This window comes from Haliotis cracherodii, unplaced genomic scaffold (genome assembly GCF_022045235.1).
Source record: "Haliotis cracherodii isolate W230 unplaced genomic scaffold, xgHalCrac1.p SCAF_5, whole genome shotgun sequence".
Taxonomy (NCBI): domain Eukaryota; kingdom Metazoa; phylum Mollusca; class Gastropoda; order Lepetellida; family Haliotidae; genus Haliotis; species Haliotis cracherodii.
The window spans coordinates 24,424,545-24,447,918 of NW_027266308.1; the positions used below are offsets into that span (position 1 = coordinate 24,424,545).

General features: G+C 42.0%; 1 protein-coding gene across 2 annotated transcripts; it reads right to left on the reverse strand.

Annotated features, from left to right (window-relative positions):
- Positions 1-209: 209 nt before the first annotated feature.
- Positions 210-16,823, reverse strand: LOC139442020 (galectin-4-like). 2 transcript variants are annotated; one of them, XM_071222772.1, is made up of 9 exons: positions 16,678-16,823; positions 13,597-13,685; positions 11,747-11,954; positions 11,338-11,457; positions 10,164-10,277; positions 6,448-6,495; positions 5,963-6,051; positions 3,972-4,188; positions 210-1,904 (listed from the first exon to the last, which is right to left on the reverse strand). In XM_071222772.1, the coding sequence occupies exons 1-9, from the start codon at positions 16,708-16,710 to the stop codon at positions 1,788-1,790; spliced, it is 1,035 nt and encodes a 344-aa protein (XP_071078873.1). In that variant the 5' UTR covers positions 16,711-16,823; the 3' UTR covers positions 210-1,787. The 2 variants fall into 2 exon arrangements, with proteins under 2 accessions (XP_071078873.1, XP_071078874.1); XM_071222773.1 differs by lacking the exon at positions 10,164-10,277.
- Between the last annotated feature and the right edge of the window lie 6,551 nt (positions 16,824-23,374).

Genomic DNA, 23,374 nt, shown 5'->3' on the forward strand with positions numbered 1-23,374 from the left:
TCTTGATTATCGATCAGATCTGTAAAATTTGTAAAATGAAATCATATTTTAATAAAAATGCAAAACATTTTATCAGACTTTTAAAATTCTATTCAGTTCATTCTGTCCAATGTTTCACAAGATTAAATGAAATCAAAACGGTTACAAGAAGACAATAAATGCCCCTTCCACCCTTAGGAACTAAAAAGAAAACGCAAGTCGTCTTGTGTTTGGTTTAGCTGAAAATCAGATATTTATTACCAATCAAATGTGTGATTAGAACAAAAGGGCTACCCACATGAATGCTTAAGGTATAACACTTACTGTACACTACATCTTTTTTGTCAATATGCAATTTACAATACCTTGAGCATTTCTTTTTACATGCTTCTACATCACGATGTAAATAAAATTGCAGTATAAGCAAAACCTTTACTGCACCAAAAAAGATATATTAATATATCTAAAAATACATAATTATTTAAAACAAAACAAATTAACAGGACTTGAGAAAAGAAACAACAAAAGGATCAGGTGTATGGTCTTGGTAACATTGCAGTACATTAAACATAGGTAACATTGTTGTACATTATACAACCTAGGCAACATTGCTGTATATTGCAAGGAACACTGTTAAGCAACACTTTATAACATGTATGAAGATAAATCTGTTTACATTGTATCACAGTAATAGACAAGATTTTATTAGAATTACAAAAAATACATGAAAATTATTAGTATTGTTAGTGAAAGGCTTGGTGTATATGAGTCTCTCACTGTATACCTGACTGTGACTTGCTCCCTCGTGAATACATTAATCATACAAGGCCTTCTTATACAATAGCAGTAAAAAACTTATTTACAACCAGTAATTGAAAAAAACAGAAACTAAATGCTAAAATAAAACACATGACTTCAAAAGACATAGCCAAGAGTAACTAGGTAACTCTGCTGTAGTACAATTTAGTGTTGGGTAACCATGAGGATAATCCTAGGTAACTGTTGTACAATGAAAGTTCTAGGTAACTGTTGTACAATGCAAGTTCTAGGTAACTCTGTTGTACAATGAAAGTGCTATGTAACTGTTGTACAATGAAAGTTCTAAGTAACTATGTTGTACAATAAAAGTTGTAGGTAATTATGTTGTACAATGTATGACCAAGGTAACTGTTGTACACTGTATGTCCTTGGTTTGTACAATGCATGGCCAGGGTAGTTTTGTTGTACATTGCAAATCCTAGGTAACTGTTCTGCAATATTAGGCATACAAAACATTGAAAGAACAAGGCAACAGATTTCTCAGGGATGATTCTACTGAGCTATTACTGATAAGAAACAATTTCCAAATGTCACAGAATTAGATCAGGAAATGCAGTTACAGACAATGTGGTTAACCCATATGCAACAATATACCTAAATACCAATATAGACAAAGACTTTATAACAAACAAACAAGGTTCCATGAATGAATCAGTATTCAGTGAACCACATACCACTACTGATCATGTGCTAGAACTTTGAGCACTACTTGACCCTTTAACCAAAATCACAACTTAAAACATACCTAGTGTCTTCAATAATATATGTCTTCATGATTTAAGTAATGTTGATTGAAGGTATTAATATCAAATCAGATGACAATGTACACATGATTTTATTTGTTAATTATTGCATTTAAACCAAACTAGAAACGATCAACAAGGACGAGGAACAGACATCTTTAACAGTCAACAAAAAGAGCTGTCCCAACTGTCTTGCTGATTCATGTCAGGCCGGTGTCCACTCTCTCCCTTCTAAGGTCAGCTGACCTACTGAATCTTGACGGATGTGAGACGGACGTCGCCATTGACGTTCAGGTAGTCAATCCTGTTGAGTGGCTGGATCCTGTGATTGAACTCACAGAAGTGTTGGTTGTTTACAGCAATCTGGAATATAGGGTCTTAGGTTAGCGAGTTATAAGGAGGCATTTTATAAGCCGGCATATCTACACCCTCATGCACGCTAGTGGAGCAACATGACTCATACACTGTCAACAAAACAGTATGCATATACTCTGGGTTCTTATTTCCAAGGAAAACAGACCCATGAAGATTCTGGGGTAGAATAGGTCTTCAGCAACCCATTCTTGCCCTAAAAGGTGACTATGCTTGTCGTAAAAAGGCGACTAACGGGATCGAGTGGTCAGGCTCGCTGACTTGGTTGATGCATGCCATCAATCCGAAATGCGTGGATCGATGCTCATGATATCAATCACTGGATTGTCTGGTCCAGACTTGATTATTTACAGACCGCCATCATATAGTTGGAATATTGCTGAGTGCTGCGTTAAACAACAAACAAACCAACCAACCATGGAAAACAACCCAAATTGTCTGTTTTGGTTTGCAGTTTTGCACTCACATTACCATCTCATCGTACTGGGTACCCAGCCACTGCTGGTTGAACAAGCATGAAATACTCATATGCCCCGCCAATATGACATAGGTGCAAGGCAAGAAATATTTGTACTGTTTTCAAGATCTGCTCCGGAAACGACCACTACCACCATTTTCAGTATAAGTCGAAGCCATTGAAATGGAAACTCGAAAAATCTTTGATAAAAAATCCCAAACTACCGGTATTAAAGGGCAAAAGTTCACCACCAGACCTATCTATGTGCCAATTTTGGTTAAGATATCGCTCATGTTTTTTTAGTTCTGCTCAAGAAACGAAACATAACGGACGGAGGGACCGACGGATGGACGGAAGTTACCCATTCCTATATCCCCCTTCCACTTCGTTGCGGGGGATAACAAAGTCACATGGCAAAAGGGGACACCACTTGTGTTACTCTCTGCTGCCAATATTGCCTACATTTATATTTTGACTTTAGTTATCTGGCCTCAATATTGTCGAACAGTAAAACAAAAGTCAAAATTAACAGGCTAACAATCATATCATCTTTTTCAAGCATTACAGGGATCTTGATATCTGTTCCCTAACCAGGGTTTTACGCAACTCACAAATGTAGATAATGGATGCAGAAAATAGTATACTGCGTCACAATTACATTCATTGTACCTACAGCGCATCAAGAGCAGTTATGGGCGTCTGTTATTTCACCTATCAATCATGGCCACTGTTCACATGATGACTGATTCATTCCAGACTCCTAAGTAACTATCTAAATGTACAGTACACTACACCATTTCAATCATTTACAGGACCCTCATATTGCCTGCAATGACCCTTAAAAGTAATTATTGGGGGTCCCCTGAACCTCCACTCTTGTAAGTCAAGGTAAAACCCCTTATAACCCCTTTCTCTTGTAAAAATGTAAAATATAGAGCATCAGAATCAAAATGTATCTGAGCAACCAACCATACTACACGAAAGAAGTTAAGGACCACCCCATTCTTTCATATATGGTTCAAATATTGTTGATGTGACCTTAAATTGTAACTCACTCATATTGCCATGCCAAGACAGATTAACTATTGAATGGGGTGGTCCTTAACTTCTTTTGAGCAGTATAACAAGAGTTATGTCCCCTAGATATGAAGACCCCTGTACTGTACACGTGATCAATTTCTGACCAAATAAAGTTTTTATACCTTTTCATATATATTTTACTACCCAGCCCTTATGATAAACATGCACAAAACATCAAAATTTTTTAACTTCCTTATTTGTTTGTTTGTTGTTTGAGCAATATTCCAGATGTATGACGTCCGTCTGTAAATAATCAAGTCTGGACCAGAAGATCCAGTGATTGACATCATGAGCTTCGATTCACGCAATTGGGATACAAAGACATGCATCAACCAAGTCAGCAAGTTTGACCACCCGATCCCGTTAGTCACCTCTTACAACAAGCATAGTCACCTCTTACAACAAGCATGGTCACCTCTTACAGCAAGCATGGGTTGCTGAGGACCTATTCTAACCCAGATCTGCTCAGAGCTAAACGTCCTTGAGTAGGATCTGCACATCAAATCCTATAAAATGTTCACCTTGATGCTGGCTTGTTCAATGAGGATGATCATGTCGAAGTTGGCGTTGGGCACGAAGGGGAAGAAGTTCTGGTGTTTCTCCTCGGTTCCCCATGTACTGCCGACCTTGTGGGTCCTGATAGTCTGGTTGTAGGCACCGCCATAGTTGAATCGGACATCGAAGTGCAAGCCAATGTCCCCCTGTTCACTCGGACCGCACATCAGGTTCACTGTGAATCTACAACCAGATTGAAACAGTGAGTGAGTGATGGCTGTTTTATATTCGAAAAGGCTCGGATTGCCCTCATGTTACTCTTACAGCCATCCTACTAGAACCTGTCCCATCCAGAAAGGGGGGCACGGGTGGCCCAGTCGTCTAAGGCGCCGCGATTCGCTGTGCAGAGTTGTGTCCCCTGGACACGCCAGAAACCTATGATTGTGGGTTCGAATCCCTGTTCGCCCCGATTATGTTTCTAGGTTTGTCAGCACCATACCCGTGCTCGTGGGTTTCACAGAAGTGGTAAACGTCTGAGACCTGCATCACTTTGGGCTTTCCTCCCACATTAAGCTGACACGCCGTGATATAACTGGAATAATGTTAAAAGCGGCGTTAAACTCACTCACTCAACCATCCAGAAACGTCAAGACTAATCATGTCTGCCTGTTCATGTACACATCAAAGGCAGATAACTCTAATTCCAGTACAAAACCATAACTGACGACATTAGGAGGAGTTCTCTAATGTCAGGGTACATATTCATTGACAACATTAGGAGGAGTTCTCTACTGTCAGGGTACATATTCATTGACGACATTAGGAGGAGTTCTCTACTGTCAGGGTACATATTCATTGACGACATTAGGAGGAGTTCTCTACTGTCAGGGTACATATTCACTGATGACATTAGGAGGGGTTTTCTACTGTCAGGGTACATATTCACTGATGACATTAGGAGGTGTTCTCTACTGTCAGGGTACATATTCACTGATGACATTAGGAGGGGTTCTCTACTGTCAGGGTACATATTCACTGACGACATTAGGAGGGGTTATCTACTGTCAGGGTACATATTCACTGACGACATTAGGAGGGGTTCTCTTCTGTCAGGGTACATATTCATTGATGACATAAGGAGGGGTTCTCTACAGTTAGGGTACATATTCATTGACAACATTAGGAGGAGTTCTCTACTGTCAGGGTACATATTCACTGATGACATTAGGAGGGGTTCTCTACTGTCAGGGTACATATTCATTGATGACATTAGGAGGTGTTCTCTACTGTCAGGGTACATATTCATTGATGACATTAGGAGGTGTTCTCTACTGTCAGGGTACATATTCACTGATGACATTAGGAGGGGTTCTCTACTGTCAGGGTACATATTCATTGATGACAATAGGAACGGGGGTCTCCCCTGGCGTGCAACACACAGTCAAGGCGTGCACTCACCTGGAAACATTAGGGCTGGGGTCTCCCCTGGCGTGCAACACACAGTCAAGGCGTACACTCACCTGGAAACATTAGGGTTGGGGTCTCCCCTGGCGTGAAACACAAAGTCAAGGCGTACACTCACCTGGAAACATTAGGGCTGGGGTCTCCCCTGGCGTGAAACACACAGTCAAGGCGTACACTCACCTGGAAACATTAGGGCTGGGGTCTCCCCTGGCGTGCAACACACAGTCAAGGCGTACACTCACCTGGAAACATTAGGGCTGGGGTCTCCCCTGGCGTGAAACACACAGTCAAGGCGTACACTCACCTGGAAACATTAGGAACGGGGGTCTCCCCTGGCGTGCAACACACAGTCAAGGCGTACACTCACCTGGAAACATTAGGGCTGGGGTCTCCCCTGGCGTGAAACACACAGTCAAGGCGTACACTCACCTGGAAACATTAGGGCTGGGGTCTCCCCTGGCGTGCAACACACAGTCAAGGCGTACACTCACCTGGAAACATTAGGGCTGGGGTCTCCCCTGGCGTGAAACACACAGTCAAGGCGTACACTCACCTGGAAACATTAGGGTTGGGGATTCCACTGACGTACAACATGCGGCCAGGGTAGATGCCGCCAGGAATGTTGGTTGTGAAAGGCACAGGCTGCAACAAAACACAATATAAGTATAATGTCTATCTTGCTGGTATTCGGGACTCAGGAGTGTGGTATGTGGGGTGTAAATAAAATTGTATTTGGTACGCAGATTCAACATTTTAAAAAATATTGATTTGAAATTCCATTTTATGTTTTATTTTCTTCAATTTTATTCCGTAATTTAACTTCAAATCGCATCCTTTTCTCAATGCTTTTGAGACTTGTGTTAAGTAGTATTGAGGATGCAAGTGAGAACAATGAAATATTTTATGGTATTTGGGATTCAAGGGAGGAGTGGGTTGGTACCCTCAAGGGGACCTATTCTAAACTGAAATCCCCATGGGACTAATGTGCATAAAAGCATTGAGTTTGATACTTGGGTTCTTCAACAGATGATGACTCACCGGGTTGTAGATAGGCTGGGCACCTGCATATGCCGGGGGAGCTGGGCTCTGTACAAACACACCCAATACCTCACATGTCACACAGTATCAGAGAATATCACACAATGTCAAACAATGTTAATTACACAATACACAATGCCATACAATGTCACACAATATCACACAATGGTACACAAGCTGATACAACAAAGGGAGACAATTCTGCACAGCAAGTAGCATCCCCTTAAATGATACAGCTATCCATAGAACTTAGACAGATGTTGCTAGATGATGAATTAAAACTATGTGGTTGTGAGGACTCATGGTTCAAGCATATAAACAGGATGTTAGTGACATGTTATCACATGTTTGTTGTTCAATCTCACTAAAATCAGATGTTAGTCCCCGCTATGGCTACACAAAAATCTGAGGACATCCCATTCATTTACTGGTAATGTCAGAACAGCCAATGAAATGTCAGGAAGTTGACATTTGTCAATCAGGAAGCAGCTTTCTCCAGCTTTACCACTTCCATTCTAGACTACACTTTATAAATATTTTGAATAAGTTCTCAATTCAAAATATGAAAAATGAACAAAAGAACATTATGGAATGTCGAATAGATGAGCAAAAATTGTATGGCAGTACTTCCCAAGGGCTATGGAATTTCTTTTCCCGTTTCAAATATTTATCCCAGTGAAGAGAGACATAGGATGATTTGGATGGAATCAGTCGTAAAGCCTGCAACTGTTGATCGAGGTTGCATGATTAGAAAACACATTCTGACATTCTCTGATTGTCCGATGAAAGGTCATTCTGACGTGGCCTGTTATGGAATGTCCTCAGAATTATGTGAAGTGATATTGACCACGAAGGTCTGTGGTCTGTACCACAAAGCGATCTTAGCAGTAAGGGGATCGTAACTTTGATACTTCAACATGGACTTACGACTGTCATAGCACTACAATCGCTTTGTGGAATGGGGCCCATATTCATATGCCCAGCCAATATGACATGTCCAGTTGTGTGCAAGGCAAGTAATATTATATGGTTTTCAAAATCTGCTCCGGGAACTAGCACTACCACCAATTTCAGTATAAGTCAAAGCCATTGCCATGGAAACTCAAATCATTTTTTTTTCAAAATTCCCAAACTATAAAAGGGCACAAGTTAACCACTAGACCTATCTGTGTGCCAATTTTGGTAATCTTGTTAAAAAGATTAGATTGTTGCTTAACTCTGCACTCAGCAATATTCAAAATATATGATGGCAGCCTTTGAGTAATCAAGACAGGACAGGACAGGACTGGACAAGACAAACTAGTGATTACTATGATGAACAACAACTCACGCCAGCAGGTCACAATGACATGCGGGGCAGTCGGGTAGCCTAGTGGTTAAAGCGTTCGCTCGTCATGCCTAAGACCCAGGTTCGATTCCAGACATGGGTACAATGTGTGAAGCCCATTTCTGGTGTCTCCCGCCATGATATTGCTGGAACATTGCTAAAAGCAGCGTAAAACCATACTCACTCACTCACAATGACATGCAAACCACCTTGTCGCCTGACCAACATATCAATGTTGTCGCTTCATACAAGCGTAGGTTGATACTGAGATACTCTAACCTGACGTGGCAACAATAAGAGCCTGTGTGTTAGTCAGAGGCAGAGTTCAAAGATCAAATGTTAGGTGAGGTGAGGTGCAATGGGGTTTAACGTCGCGTCCAAGATTATTCCACTTATATAGCGACGTGCATGTACATGTGTGTGTTTGTGTGGCTGCTTGTACTAGTCCCGACTAATGCCGATTTATAGTTCTAGCTCACTGAGATACCATGCCGCAGTTTAACATGAATACCCAACTCAGACACAGTGTACTGACTCCGAGCCGACCAGTTCTTGTTTTAGCCCCTTAATGCCGAGCGCCAGACAGGGTAACAACAAGTACCATCTTTTAACGTCATTTGGTATGACGCGGCCGGGGATCGTACCCCGGACCTTCCGCTCTCCGGGCGGACGCTCTACCACTAGGCCACGGATGTGGTCTCAAATGTTAGGGATCAAGGATCAACAACTAAAATGTTACAGATTAATACAAGGATCAGACTAGGAGTATTCAAGCACAAACAGTTATAAAGTCATGACAATGCAATGCTGTAACATATTGCAAGGATGGGATATGAGCTCATCTCAAGCACGAACACAAATTCATGAAATCATCCTTAGATAAGTAAGGTTCTGTTTAAGCACAATGATGAAGCAGCAACAAGGATGAGATAAGATCTTCTAAAGGCACAAACACAATGTAACAGCTTGGATGTACCGGTAAATGGTAATTTCAGAACACACCATAAACTTTGCACTGCTGAGATAAGAACATAATGTATATTGATATGGGTCAGATAATCTCTCGCATTAGCACCAGGATAATGTTATTTAATTCTGTGTGGATTAGTTTTAAATGTAACATAAACTATTACATGGATCAGATCACTTGGACACAAACACAATAGCATAGAATACCACATGGACTACCCTAAGATCTTACTATCCACATATTCACATGATTAAGTCTATTGATGAGCTCAAGTCTCCTTGAAAGTGCAACATCAGATCTGTATCTAGTTTCTATGGCCAATGAATGTTCCGTATTGTCACAGAGAAAATTTCTTTGACATACAATTGAGATTATTTATTATAAATAACAAATTTAAGGTGTGGTTACATTAACTTATTCATGACAGGGGCGGTGGGGCAGCCTATTGGTATAAGCGTTCGCTCGTCACGCCAAGGGCCTGGGTTCTATTCGCCACATGGATACAATGGGTGACGCCCATTTCTAGTGTCTTCTGCCGTGATATTGCTGGAATATTGCTAAAAGCAGCATAAAGCAAAACTCTCTCACTATTTCATTACATCCTCATTCAACGATATGCCCCAATGACCATGGTGAGTAGTTGAACGTTTGACATATTGACAATATCTATATATTTGTATGTATGCAGCCAAAAGCATGAGCCTTGCAACATCTTGTTCCATACCGAGCACTACAAAGGATTCTTTCACATGAAGACGTTTTTACCAATTTTTGTAAAATATGTGCTGTGTCAAATCAATTATTGAACGGTTTCGATGAATCTATTCCTAGCAGACAACCACATTTGAATTTCCTTCTATTCCTAGCAGACAACCACATTTGAATTTCCATCTATTCCTAGCAGACAACCACATTTGAATTTCCTTCTATTCCTGAATTTCCTTCTGTTCCTAGCAGACAACCACATTTGAATTTCCTTCTATTCAAAGCAGACAACCATATTTGAATTTCCTTCTATTCCTAGCAGACCACCCACATTTGAATTTCCTTTTATTCCTAGCAGACAACCATATTTGAATTTCATTCTTGTCCAACACATCATCCCACAAGGAGAAATGTTAAAAGAGTTTTCTCTGTCAATGAGTGAGCATGGTTTTACACTGCTTTTAGCAATATACCTGCAATATCACGGCAGGGGACACAAGAAATGGGCTCCACACATTGTACCCATGTAGGGAATCAAACACAGGTCTTTAGCATGATGACTGAACGCTTTAACCACAAGAATACCCCACCACCCTTTTTCTCTATCAAATAGAACTCAATTTACAGATACAGAATCTGACTTCGCACCAACAAGTTGAGTGCAATGACAAGATGAGGGGTGCAACTAGTCTACGTGGTGATGGTGGATCTTACCCCTGGGAACATTGGTTGACCTGCGATGTACATGGATGGACCTGCAGGGGGGGCATAGCCTGCAGGGGGTGCATAGCCTGGAGGGGGGGGTTGGTATTGCGGAGGCATAACAGGCTTGAAAAGGAAACAGTGTGCATTTCTTACCATTTTCAATGTATACATATTTACAAATTAAAACACCATTAGAAACAATATCTGTAGAATTATCCTTTCAAATTCGAGATTTATTGCTAATAAATACCGTAAGATCATTTCGTCAGAGAAACATACATAAAATATTACTATAGTCTTCTCTATTTAATATCGGTATAAGTATCTGTTCCATAATCTTAGTTCGTACCTGAAGTTCAACTTATTAAGCACAACAATACAAAATACATCTTTATTTTAGTCTAAATGATATCTCAAGCATTTCACCTATCTTATGCTGCTCTTATCAGTATAGGAATCAATTGAAAAAGCCATAACACTGATATTGCATAACTGGCGTAACATCCTATCTTGTCATCTTCCCGAGGCAAGGAGTTAATTGACTGTAAAAGTCCAGTTTCCACCCTTGCCGAACTAGGCTGCAATTCTGGAGTTATATACATAGTCAAATCAAAAGAGCGTAACAAACTAGACATCCGGTCCCTAAACAGCATTGATTTCAACATACTGATTTCGGTCGACTGCAGGATTTGCAAAGCATGTGTACTGTCAACTGGGCAATATTTTCCAAATCTTTTCATGTTTTTAATCAAAGTACTCAAGTAATTTGATGCACTTGGCGAGGTAAGACCCCTTCTATTACGATATCGATCTTGATTATGGATCCAATCATCTTGACTTTGCACTACCATTGTGTTTGAAGCAAATACAAGTGATACGAGAGATTGAACCTGATTGGTCAGTAGGAAGAACATAGAAAGGACAGAACTCGTAATAGCCACTGGTGGCACTATGATCGAGCCACAAAATTTCAGCCTAGTTCAGCAAGGGTGGAAACTGGACTTTCATCATCAGTTAACACCATTGCTTCAGGAAGATGCATCTCATATGACATCACCCAGTGCCAGGAATGGAGACTTTTATGCAGCAGCATCTGGAGCAGCAGCGGCAGAAACAAGAGAAACATCCTTGCCGTAGTGATAGTGACATTTCCGTAGGGACTATGATGATGATGATGACTTACTGCACCACCCTCAAACTTGATGTAGCTGATGTTGACATCCCCTGAGATGATCAGGTACTGGACACTCTCCTTGGGGATGCGGTGACGGAAATTAGTGTAGTGGCGGCCATTGATGGAAATCTGTGGAGGTGAAGGCACAGTGCTATCATACAATGTCAATACAAACGCTGACAGAGCTCCATCAAGACGTAACTTATAAAATAAACAAATACCGGTTGATAACTTCTGAAAACATGTCATGGGCAAGCAGTTGATGTTTGTTGTAAGAAAGTGTGCTACCCAATGATTAATTTTACTCCTGTCTAGAGGCGAAATACCCACAAGTGCAACATGTATTACTGTGTTCAATGGCTGAGAAATGTGTCCTTATATTTAAGCTTCCCTAAACCGAAGTGGTCCATGAGTTCACCTTGTAGTGATGAGGATCCGCCAGGATGATGATTTCAAAGGGGGTCCCTTTCCGAAGTGGCATCCCTCCTCCCCTCTCCTCCTGGCCCCAGGCATTGTACTGCTGCGAGTTCCGGATGATCGCATTCTCGTTGAATCTCACATTGAAGTGGAGGGCAGTGTCAGGCAAGGGGCTTATCTGGGGGCTCACGCACAGGTTGATGGCAAAGCTGCAACATTCAGGCACCACCATCAGAATGTGGCTAGTTTCTCTATCACTGTATGGGACTAGTTTCCCTACCACTGTATGTGGCTAGTTGCTCTATCAGTGTATAGGTCTAGTTCCTCTATCAGTGTATGTGGCTAGTTGCTCTATCACTGTATGTGGCTAGTTGCTCTATCAGTGTATGTGGCTAGTTGCTCTATCAGTGTATGTGGCTAGTTGCTCTATCAGTGTATGTGGCTAGTTGCTCTATCACTATGTGGCAAGTTGCTCTATCACTGTATGTGGCTAGTTGCTCTATCAGTGTATGTGGCTAGTTGCTCTATCGGTGTATGTGGCTAGTTGCTCTATCACTGTATGTTGCTAGTTGCTCTATCACTGTATGGGACTAGTTGCTCTATCAGTGTATGTGGCTAGTTGCTCTATCAGTGTATGTGGCTAGTTGCTCTATCAGTGTATGTGGCTAGTTGCTCTATCAGTGTATGTGGCTAGTTGCTCTATCACTGTATGTGGCTAGTTGCTCTATCAGTGTATGTGGCTAGTTGCTCTATCACTGTATGTGGCTAGTTGCTCTATCAATGTTTGTTACTGTTTGCTCTATCACTGTATGGGACTAGTTCCTCTATCACTGCATGTGGCTAGTTGCTCTATCACTGTATGGGACTAGTTGCTCTATCAGTGTTTGTTACTGTTTGCTCTATCACTGTATGGGACTAGTTCTTCTATCACTGCATGTGGCTAGTTGCTCTATCAGTGTATGTGGCTAGTTGCTCTATCACTGTATGGGACTAGTTCCTCTATCACTGCATGTGGCTAGTTGCTCTATCACTGTATGTGGCTAGTTGCTCTATCAGTGTTTGTTACTGTTTGCTCTATCAGTGTATGTGGCTAGTTGCTCTATCAGTGTTTGTTACTGTTTGCTCTATCAGTGTATGTGGCTAGTTGCTCTATCAGTGTATGTGGCTAGTTGCTCTATCACTGTATGTGGCTAGTTGCTCTATCAGTGTTTGTTACTGTTTGCTCTATCAGTGTATGTGGCTAGTTGCTCTATCACTGTATGTGGCTAGTTGCTCTATCAGTGTTTGTTACTGTTTGCTCCATCAGTGTATGTGGCTAGTTGCTCTATCAGTGTATGTGGCTAGTTGCTCTATCAGTGTATGTGGCTAGTTGCTCTATCAGTGTTTGTTACTGTTTGCTCTATCAGTGTATGTGGCTAGTTGCTCTATCACTGCATGTGGCTAGTTCCTCTATCACTGTATGTGGCTAGTTGCTCTATCAGTGTTTGTTACTGTTTGCTGCATCACTGTATGTGGCTAGTTGCTCTATCAGTGTTTGTTACTGTTTGCTCTATCAGTGTATGTGGCTAGTTGCTCTATCACTGTATGGGACTAGTTCCTCTATCACTGCATGTGGCTAGTTCCTCTATCACTGCATGTGGCTAGTTGCTCTATCACTGTATGTGGCTAGTTGCTCTATCAGTGTTTGTTACTGTTTGCTCTATCAGTGTATGTGGCTAGTTGCTCTATCAGTGTATGTGGCTAGTTGCTCTATCACTGCATGTGGCTAGTTGCTCTATCACTGCATGTGGCTAGTTGCTCTATCACTGTATGTGGCTCTGGGTTGGATTGTTACACATTATATACACTTACTTGTTGTGGTGGTGATGACAGGTGCCCTGCACGATGATCATCTTGCCATTCGGAAGGCCGCCTGGGATGGGGCAGTTGTATGGAATAGTCTGAAATAACAAGGTATCATTTATGAAGTCTTTAACAAGTCCATAACTGTTACCTTAGTAACCCTGCCTCCACCACACAACAGTGTATATATGTCCATGATGTTACACACACAAAAAACACACAATAAACTAAATTGAGTAATGAGAAGATTCGCATGGTCCATGAACAAGGATGACATGCAAATATTGCTGTGAAAGTGTGAATTCATAGCAGTTAGAAAAAGGATCTCCCGTGGGTATATTCATCAAGTGGGCTGCTGATCTCAGAGAAAGTCAGGTGTTGGGGTGGGTCCCTCAAGTGGATTACTGATCTCAGATAGAGAAAGTCAGGTGTTGGGGAGGGTCCCTCATATGGGCTGCTGATCTCAGATAGAGAAAGTCAGGTGTTGGGGAGGGTCCCTCATATGGGCTGCTGATCTCAGATAGAGAAAGTCAGGTGTTGGGGAGGGTCCCTCATATGGGCTGCTGATCTCAGATAGAGAAAGTCAGGTGTTGGGGAGGGTCCCTCATATGGGCTGCTGATCTCAGATGGAGAAAGTCAGGTGTTGGGGAGGGTCCCTCATATGGGCTGCTGATCTCAGATAGAGAAAGTCAGGTGTTGGGGTGGGTCCCTCATATGGGCTGCTGATCTCAGAGAAAGTCAGATGTTGGGGAGGGTCCCTCAAGTAGATTACTGATCTCAGATAGAGAAAGTCAGGTGTTGGCGAGGGTCCCTCATATGGGCTGCTGATCTCAGATGGAGAAAGTCAGGTGTTGGGGAGGGTCCCTCATATGGGCTGCTGATCTCAGATAGAGAAAGTCAGGTGTTGGGGAGGGTCCCTCATAGGGGCTGCTGATCTCAGATAGAGAAAGTCAGGTGTTGGGGAGGGTCCCTCATATGGGCTGCCGATCTCAGATAGAGAAAGTCAGGTGTTGGGGAGGGTCACTCATATGGGCTGCTGATCTCAGATAGAGAAAGTCAGGTGTTGGGGAGGGTCCCTCATATGGGCTGCTGATCTCAGATAGAGAAAGTCAGGTGTTGGGGAGGGTCCCTCATAGGGGCTGCTGATCTCAGATAGAGAAAGTCAGGTGTTGGGGAGGGTCCCTCATATGGGCTGCTGATCTCAGATGGAGAAAGTCAGGTGTTGGGAAGGGTCCCTCATATGGGCTGCCGATCTCAGATAGAGAAAGTCAGGTGTTGGGGAGGGTCACTCATATGGGCTGCTGATCTCAGATAGAGAAAGTCAGGTGTTGGGGAGGGTCCCTCATATGGGCTGCTGATCTCAGATAGAGAAAGTCAGGTGTTGGGGAGGGTCCCTCATATGGGCTGCCGATCTCAGATAGAGAAAGTCAGGTTTTGGGGAGGGTCCCTCATATGGGCTGCTGATCTCAGATAGAGCTAGGATATGTTCAAACATGTTTCTGGTCAGAGAAAGTCTGGGGATAAGGGGTGTTTCTATTCCTTTCTTTTGTCATCTCAAAGCCATTTTCCAACCTGGGCTGTATTGAATGTATTTTATGTTGCAGGAACATCTAAACACTTTTCACAAATGTTTCATATTCAAAACATATCTGACGTACTACATTAGATCTATTAACACATGTTTAAGGTTTCAAGCTATACATGACTATTTGGCATGTTTTCTACCATCTATTAATACATTTTCCTCATGCTTGGAATATACATCCTCTTTCTGTTCGTGATCGATTTTGCAGAATCTTGAACAAACTAATTGTTTCCTCCAACTAACTTTAACAATGATTACACACAAGGAAACAAAGTGGTATATTATATTACATATGTGTACAAATAACAATAACCATTTCATCTTTACACAGACCAGACACAGATACTTTATTGTATTTGCTCGCGTGCAACATGTGTAATTACCATGATTACCAACATCTTCTGCTGTTTTACATAGAAATATCAGCGCTGTGACTTCACTGAGTCTTTGTTTAGCATGGGAGTTACAATTAATGAAGCTCTACAAAGTTCTCATTATAAAACAGCTACACGACCTCTTAATTGTCTGTTCTTATGTAACCCACAATTCTTCATAGCGACAGAAACTAACATATTTAGTTCCCAACTCCTTATCATGATAACATATAGCAACCCCTTACACTGGCAAATTTCTACCTTAACTATTGGGCAGTTTGGCAAGGACCACAGGACTAGTGCCAATTTCTAACACTGCTTCATGGTTATATCCTAATAGTCCCATAATATGCAAATACCCCAGCACATGTATTTTGGCCTTCAATACTGTTTTCTCACCACTTCATCAGAATGATGAACTTTAGCCAAGAGCCGTACCAGGGTCCAATGGTCAACATATAGGGCTAAGTAACTGTCAGGCCCCATCGCGGCTCTCAGCTAGGTGAACTTTTGTTAAGTTCTCCCCAGTGCCGTAGCTAGCCAGGGGGGCAGGGGGGATTTAGATTATTTTTTTTAAAGAAAACAGTTTTATTTGAATCAAGTTGGGGACAGTGATACTTGCCCCCCCTGTCAAAAAAAGTTAACTACGGCCTTGTCTTCCCCAGTATGCTTATTTAATTACTTGCAAAGCATCCCCTACAACAACAAAATGAAAATAGTATTTCTCATTTCTCTGATCTAAAAAAATTTTAAATTATTATCAACCATCCTGTTCATGAGATCATGTTTGAGATTTTGATCTCTTTAATTATTATCTACCATTGTCTACATGCTGCAATAAGCAAAGAAGATAAGAAAAGCCTTTATTTATCTAAATATTGGGTATTTAAAGTGTTAACTTGAGTTTGCCTCATTAGAATTCGTACCTGTACACAAATAAAACAAAAGTATATAATGGGTTATAATTCGATATCGTGATATTCCTTCATTGCGATATTTCCCTATATATCGTTTCACGAGTCGTTCTAAGGAAAGCCCCGCCCACTTCCAAGAAAGGCGAAGAAGAAGCCCCACAAACAGTTCACAAGCACACACAATATACAGTGATGGAATAGCACATTTAGAACGTACCGGGTTCACAATAGTTCCTCCTGAGTATGCCATGGTGTCTGTGCGAGTTGTCAAGCTTTCTTGTGACTAAATGCAGTAACCTCCGAAAGAAGAGAGACGACAAGCAGAAGTGATCACTTGATTCAGTGTCAACACGCGGAAGTGATTCACAGCCGCAGTGGACATGCGCAGAGAATAGCTAGGTCATATGACGCTTGCCGTCCATGACCTGACCAGTGGTTATCTTGGAAAGCTCGACTGAACGTGAAACGTTGGTGGATGAAACACCATCGTTCAAATATTACAGTTCCATATAAATCCGCTGTAAAATAATGTAGTCAAGTAGGGGAATATTTCGAATGCAGATATTTTCGGAACAGAAACGTCGAAGACTGATATAGATCTAGATCCATTTTGAGCTACAGAAATACGTATCTTGAAAAAAAATATATTTAAAATCTAAAGCTACTCATTCCTGTGTATGAGGTTGAATGACAGAGAGAGTGAGCACGAATCAGGTCGATATGTAAACAGTGGTTGATATCATGAGCGCTGGCTTACACTGGATACCTTTCAAATATGGCAAAATTTTCTATTTATACAAGAATATGAGAGTCATACTAGACACATCCATTTTAAACATTGCTAAGTTCAGTAATATTATTAAGATCTATGTACTGTGTTCATGCTATAATATAGCGTTATATTTGAGTGTCATCTATGAAAATATTGAAATGACAACCATATATGTGTTACAGCAAATGTGTAAAATGTGATTCACTTGGGCAATTTATAAAATGCCTAAATATTCAGTAATTTTACAAATTGACTGAGAAAACTGTCCATTTGTTTAACAGATTGACTAAAAAATTTGAAGAAGTTCCATAGGGCTTATAAACACCAAACTGAATAATTGTGCGAGGTATAGAAGCCAAAAATATCTAAAAATAAACATAGACTTTCGTTATCTTTGAATTCTATTATTTTCAGTCACTGGGTGATAAAATTAAACATCCAAATGTTTGGAATCCATTACCGTTACCGTTACTGTGACCGTTTCAAATGTGTTAAAACACTATTCCAATGGTCCAGCCACCTCAGGCACTGCAATTAGCTGCGTTACGTCCCTTAGGCGTGCCAGAATCTGTGGTCGTTGGTTCGAATCCCATCCGCCCTGATTATATTTCAAGGTTTGTCAATACAATACCCGTGTTGTAACCGTCTAATGTCATGCATTACCTTTTTTTCCTCCAACATAAAGATTTTAACTGAACGCGACCTTTGTTTCCTTGAACACGACTTTTCTTAGCAATATAATATTGCTATTTGAGCAGAAATGGGGAAAGAGCACTCCTGACCTCTATAACAACGTCGCTGTAATCTTGCATCATTTCTTGTTTCGGCTTCCAGGTCGCGCTAAGGACCGGTCATGTTTACTTTATTTTTAATGATTTTTACAGACATGAAGCGGAAGTTTTCAACCACTGGTTCATCCAATAAATAACATGTAAATAATCGAGTCGACAAGACAATCCAGTGATTGATATCATGAGCATCGATCCACGCAATTGGGAAGAGATGACATGCATCAACCATTTTTTAAGTCAGCGGGCCTGACCCCGTTAGTGGCCATTACAAGCATAGCCGTCTCTTAATGCATGCATGCTGAAGATTTATTCTCTACGTACCCGATCTTCACGGGTATCGCTGACTATGACATAAATGATTATCTATACACTCCACACTGATGATGTGTGGCCTGTCTATGTCGTCTTGATAAACAGATATGCATAGAAGCTATAACATGTGTTAATATGAACTCGAAATAGTAGATAATATATATGATCTACAGTAAACTACGGTTATAACGAACACAAAGGGACTACTATTTTTAGTTCGTTATAAGCATATATACAGCATAACTACAGCAAATAGTCGGGACTAAAAAGTTAGTTCGTTATATCCGTCAGTTCGTTATAAGCGTGTTCGTTATAACCGTAGTTTACTGTTCATCGAAACGAAGTCTCCTCTGCAGTTTCACACACACCACACATAGACACTACACTACGAATCCTTGTTTGAGAGACTATCCGAACAGGACATTCAGCCATTACAAATACGATATCGAATACTTTGTACATAAATACGCCAGAAATAATTGCCTTCATTTATCATTGACTGAAGTATTAGCTGGGGAACTTTGCTCAAATTATCAACCTTTAAGTCGTACGTGTTATCTTACGGTTAGATTGCGAAACACACAGATAGGACAATGGTTTTCTGTGTTATCTTACTGGCGTATTGTGAAATAAATATAGAACAATGCATGTCTCGTGCTACAGGCATCTATCTTTGACCCGTCCTAGTGGGTGTATCTAAAGCGTGCAAGGTCAGCGTCACCTGCACCTTTTTTGTTGTGTCGAGTATACGTGGGAGTCTGTGCAAGGTCGGCATTATTAGAATGAGTGTTGAAAGTCGTGAGTGAGAGAGTGAGTATGGTTTTACGCCGCTATTAGAATATTCCAGCATTATCGAGGCGAGGGACACCAGAAATGGACTTCATGTGGTTTTATGTCGTATTTAACAATTTTCAGGACATACCACAGCGAGGACAACCAAAAACGGGATTGAACGGGATTAAATGCCTACGTCGTGGCGAGATAACGTTTTAATCACAAGGCTACATGTACACAACCGTCTCTTTTTTTACTCGAGACTAATCAATTTGCGTTACCTGTATGGTGTATTAAACCGAATCTCATTATCGCCATTATTAATTTAAAGGGGCGGTCGGGTAGCCTAGTGATTAAAGAGTTCGCTCGTCACGCCGAAGACCTGGGTTCGATTCCCGAAAGGGGTACAATGTGTGAAGCCCATTTCTGGTGTCCCCCGCCGTGATGTTGCTGGAATAATGCTAAAAGCTTCGTAAAATCAAACTCACTCACTCACTATTAATTTAAAGGCGTTTATATGAACTATAAACACCATTGAACCCAATCTCATCAAATCTTAGTGCTCGCTACTGCTATGATGTGACCCTCCCGTGCAGATTCCCGGTTAGAATAGGTCTCCAGCAACCCATGCTTGCCGTAAAAGGCGACTATGCTTGTCGTAAGAGGCGACTAACAAGATCGGATGGTCAGGCTAGCTGACTTGGTTGATGCATGTCATCGTATCCCAAATGCGTGGATCGATTCTCCTGATATCAATCACTGGATTGTCTGGGCCAGTCTCGATTATTTGCAGACCGCCGTCATATAGCTGGAATATTTCTGAGTGCGGCGTTAAACAACAAACAAAAAAACGACGTGCGGTAGCGAGCACACTATCTGATTTATGAGAATGCCTTGTAACATAACAGAAAACAACATTTTAGCCTGTGATAGTTTAATATTTATTATTTCGACCTAGTCGAAAGTACGTCAAATTCTATTGGACAAAATGTTTTCAAAGTCTTGTATGCGCCCGTGCAACACAGACGATAATGGTTTTACCCATAATGCATGCTGCAACAAAACACACGACTGTCATCAGTCAGTTAGCATATATGTGTCGTAATCAAGCGATGTGACCATGGCGTAGCATACATTGCCGCTCATTGATACAGGTAGACGGTGCCTGGTGACAGTAACAGTGTGTTTGTTCATGTCGAGTTGGTGTTCACTGTGTGTCGATGAGAAGGGATTGTAGAGTTGCCACACTGACCGACACCAGGCGATGTACATACTATATACCCGTTTGTTTTGTTGATAGTTTAAATCTGTTTATACTATTTGCAGGGGACTGCTGTGGTGGTTTATGTTGTTTACAAGTTTCTGTTGTAATGCTGTTTATATGCTATTTAAAAGGGTGCCTCCTATGTCTAAACTAGCCGTCAGGCTGTTGTGTAATACACTTAGTGAGCTGCTGCATCCTATGTCTAAACTAACCCCCAGGCTGTAGTGTGAGACACTTGGTGAGCTGCTGCATCCTATGTCTAAAATAACCTTCAGCCTGTAGTGTGAGACACTTGGTGAGCTGCTGCATCCTATGTCTAAACTAAACCCCAGGCTGTAGTGTGAGACACTTTGTGAGCTGCTGCATCCTATCTCTAAACTAACCTTCAGCCTGTAGTGTGAGACACTTGGTGAGCTGCTGCATCCTATGTCTAAAATAACCTTCAGCCTGTAGTGTGAGACACTTGGTGAGCTGCTGCATCCTATGTCTAAAACAACCTTCAGCCTGTAGTGTGAGACACTTGGTGAGCTGCTGCATCCTATGTCTAAACTAAACACCAGGCTGTAGTGTGAGACACTTGGTGAGCTGCTGCATCCTATGTCTAAACTAACCCCCAGGCTGTAGTGTGAGACACTTGGTGAGCTGCTGCATCCTATGTCTAAACTAAACCCCAGGCTGTAGTGTGAGACACTTGGTGAGCTGCTGCATCCTATGTCTAAACTAACCCCCAGCCTGTAGTGTGAGACACTTGGTGAGCTGCTGCATCACATGTCTAAACTAACCTTCAGCCTGTAATGTGAGACACATGGAGAGCTGCTGCATCACATGTCTAAACTAACCTTCAGCCTGTAGTGTGAGACACTTGGTGAGCTGCTGCATCCTTTGTCTAAACTAACCCCCAGGCTGTAGTGTGAGACACTTGGTGAGCTGCTGCATCCTATGTCTAAACTAAACCCCAGGCTGTAGTGTGAGACACTTTGTGAGCTGCTGCATCCTATGTCTAAAATAACCTTCAGCCTGTAGTGTGAGACACTTGGTGAGCTGCTGCATCCTATGTCTAAACTAAACCCCAGGCTGTAGTGTGAGACACTTTGTGAGCTGCTGCATCCTATCTCTAAACTAACCTTCAGCCTGTAGTGTGAGACACTTGGTGAGCTGCTGCATCCTATGTCTAAAATAACCTTCAGCCTGTAGTGTGAGACACTTGGTGAGCTGCTGCATCCTATGTCTAAAATAACCTTCAGCCTGTAGTGTGAGACACTTGGTGAGCTGCTGCATCCTATGTCTAAACTAACCCCCAGGCTGTAGTGTGAGACACTTGGTGAGCTGCTGCATCACATGTCTAAACTAACCTTCAGCCTGTAGTTTGAGACACTTGGTGAGCTGCTGCATCCTATGTCTAAACTAACCTTCAGCCTGTAGTGTGAGACACTTGGTGAGCTGCTGCATCCTTTGTCTAAACTAACCTTCAGCCTGTAGTGTGAGACACTTGGTGAGCTGCTGCATCACATGTCTAAACTAACCTTCAGCCTGTAGTGTGAGACACTTGGTGAGCTGCTGCATCACATGTCTAAAATAACTTTCAGCCTGTAGTGTGAGACACTTGGTGAGCTGCTGCATCCTATGTCTAAACTAACCCCCAGGCTGTAGTGTGAGACACTTGGTGAGCTGCTGCATCCTTTGTCTAAACTAACCCCCAGGCTGTAGTGTGAGACACTTGGTGAGCTGCTGCATCACATGTCTAAACTAACCTTCAGCCTGTAGTGTGAGACACTTGGTGAGCTGCTGCATCCTTTGTCTAAACTAACCCCCAGGCTGTAGTGTGAGACACTTAGTGAGCTGCTGCATCACATGTCTAAAATAACCTTCAGCCTGTAGTGTGAGACACTTGATGAGCTGCTGCATCCTATGTCTAAAATAACCTTCAGCCTGTAGTGTGAGACACTTGGTGAGCTGCTGCATCCTATGTCTAAACTAACCCCCAGGCTGTAGTGTGAGACACTTGGTGAACTGCGGCATCCTTTGTCTAAACTAACCTTCAGCCTGTAGTGTGAGACACTTAGTGAGCTGCTGCATCACATGTCTAAACTAACCTTCAGCCTGTAATGTGAGACACTTGGTGAGCTGCTGCATCCTATGTCTAAACTAACCTTCAGCCTGTAGTGTGAGACACTTGGTGAGCTGCTGCATCCTATGTCTAAACTAAACCCCAGGCTGTAGTGTGAGACACTTGGTGAGCTGCTGCATCCTATGTCTAAACTAACCCCCAGGCTGTAGTGTGAGACACTTGGTGAGCTGCTGCATCACATGTCTAAAATAACCTTCAGCCTGAAGTGTGAGACACTTGGTGAGCTGCTGCATCCTATGTCTAAACAAACCTTCAGCCTGTAGTGTGAGACACTTGGTGAGCTGCTGCATCCTTTGTCTAAACTAACCTTCAGTCTGTAGTGTGAGACACTTGGTGAGCTGCTGCATCACATGTCTAAACTAACCTTCAGCCTGTAATGTGAGACACTTGGTGAGCTGCTGCATCCTATGTCTAAACTAACCTTCAGCCTGTAGTGTGAGACACTTGGTGAGCTGCTGTATCCTTTGTCTAAACTAACCTTCAGCCTGTAGTGTGAGACACTTGGTGAGCTGCTGCATCCAATGTCTAAACTAACCTTCAGCCTGTAGTGTGTGACACTTAGTGAGCTGCTGCATCACATGTCTAAACTAACCCCCAGGCTGTAGTGTGAGACATTTGGTGGGCTGCTGCATCCTTTGTCTAAACTAACCCCCAGGCTGTAGTGTGAGACACTTGGTGAGCTGCTGCATCACATGTCTAAACTAACCTTCAGCCTGTAGTGTGAGACACTTGGTGAGCTGCTGCATCCTATGTCTAAACTAACCTTCAGCCTGTAGTGTGAGACACTTGGTGAGCTGCTGCATCCTTTGTCTAAACTAACCTTCAGCCTGTAGTGTGAGACACTTGGTGAGCTGCTGCATCCTATGTCTAAAC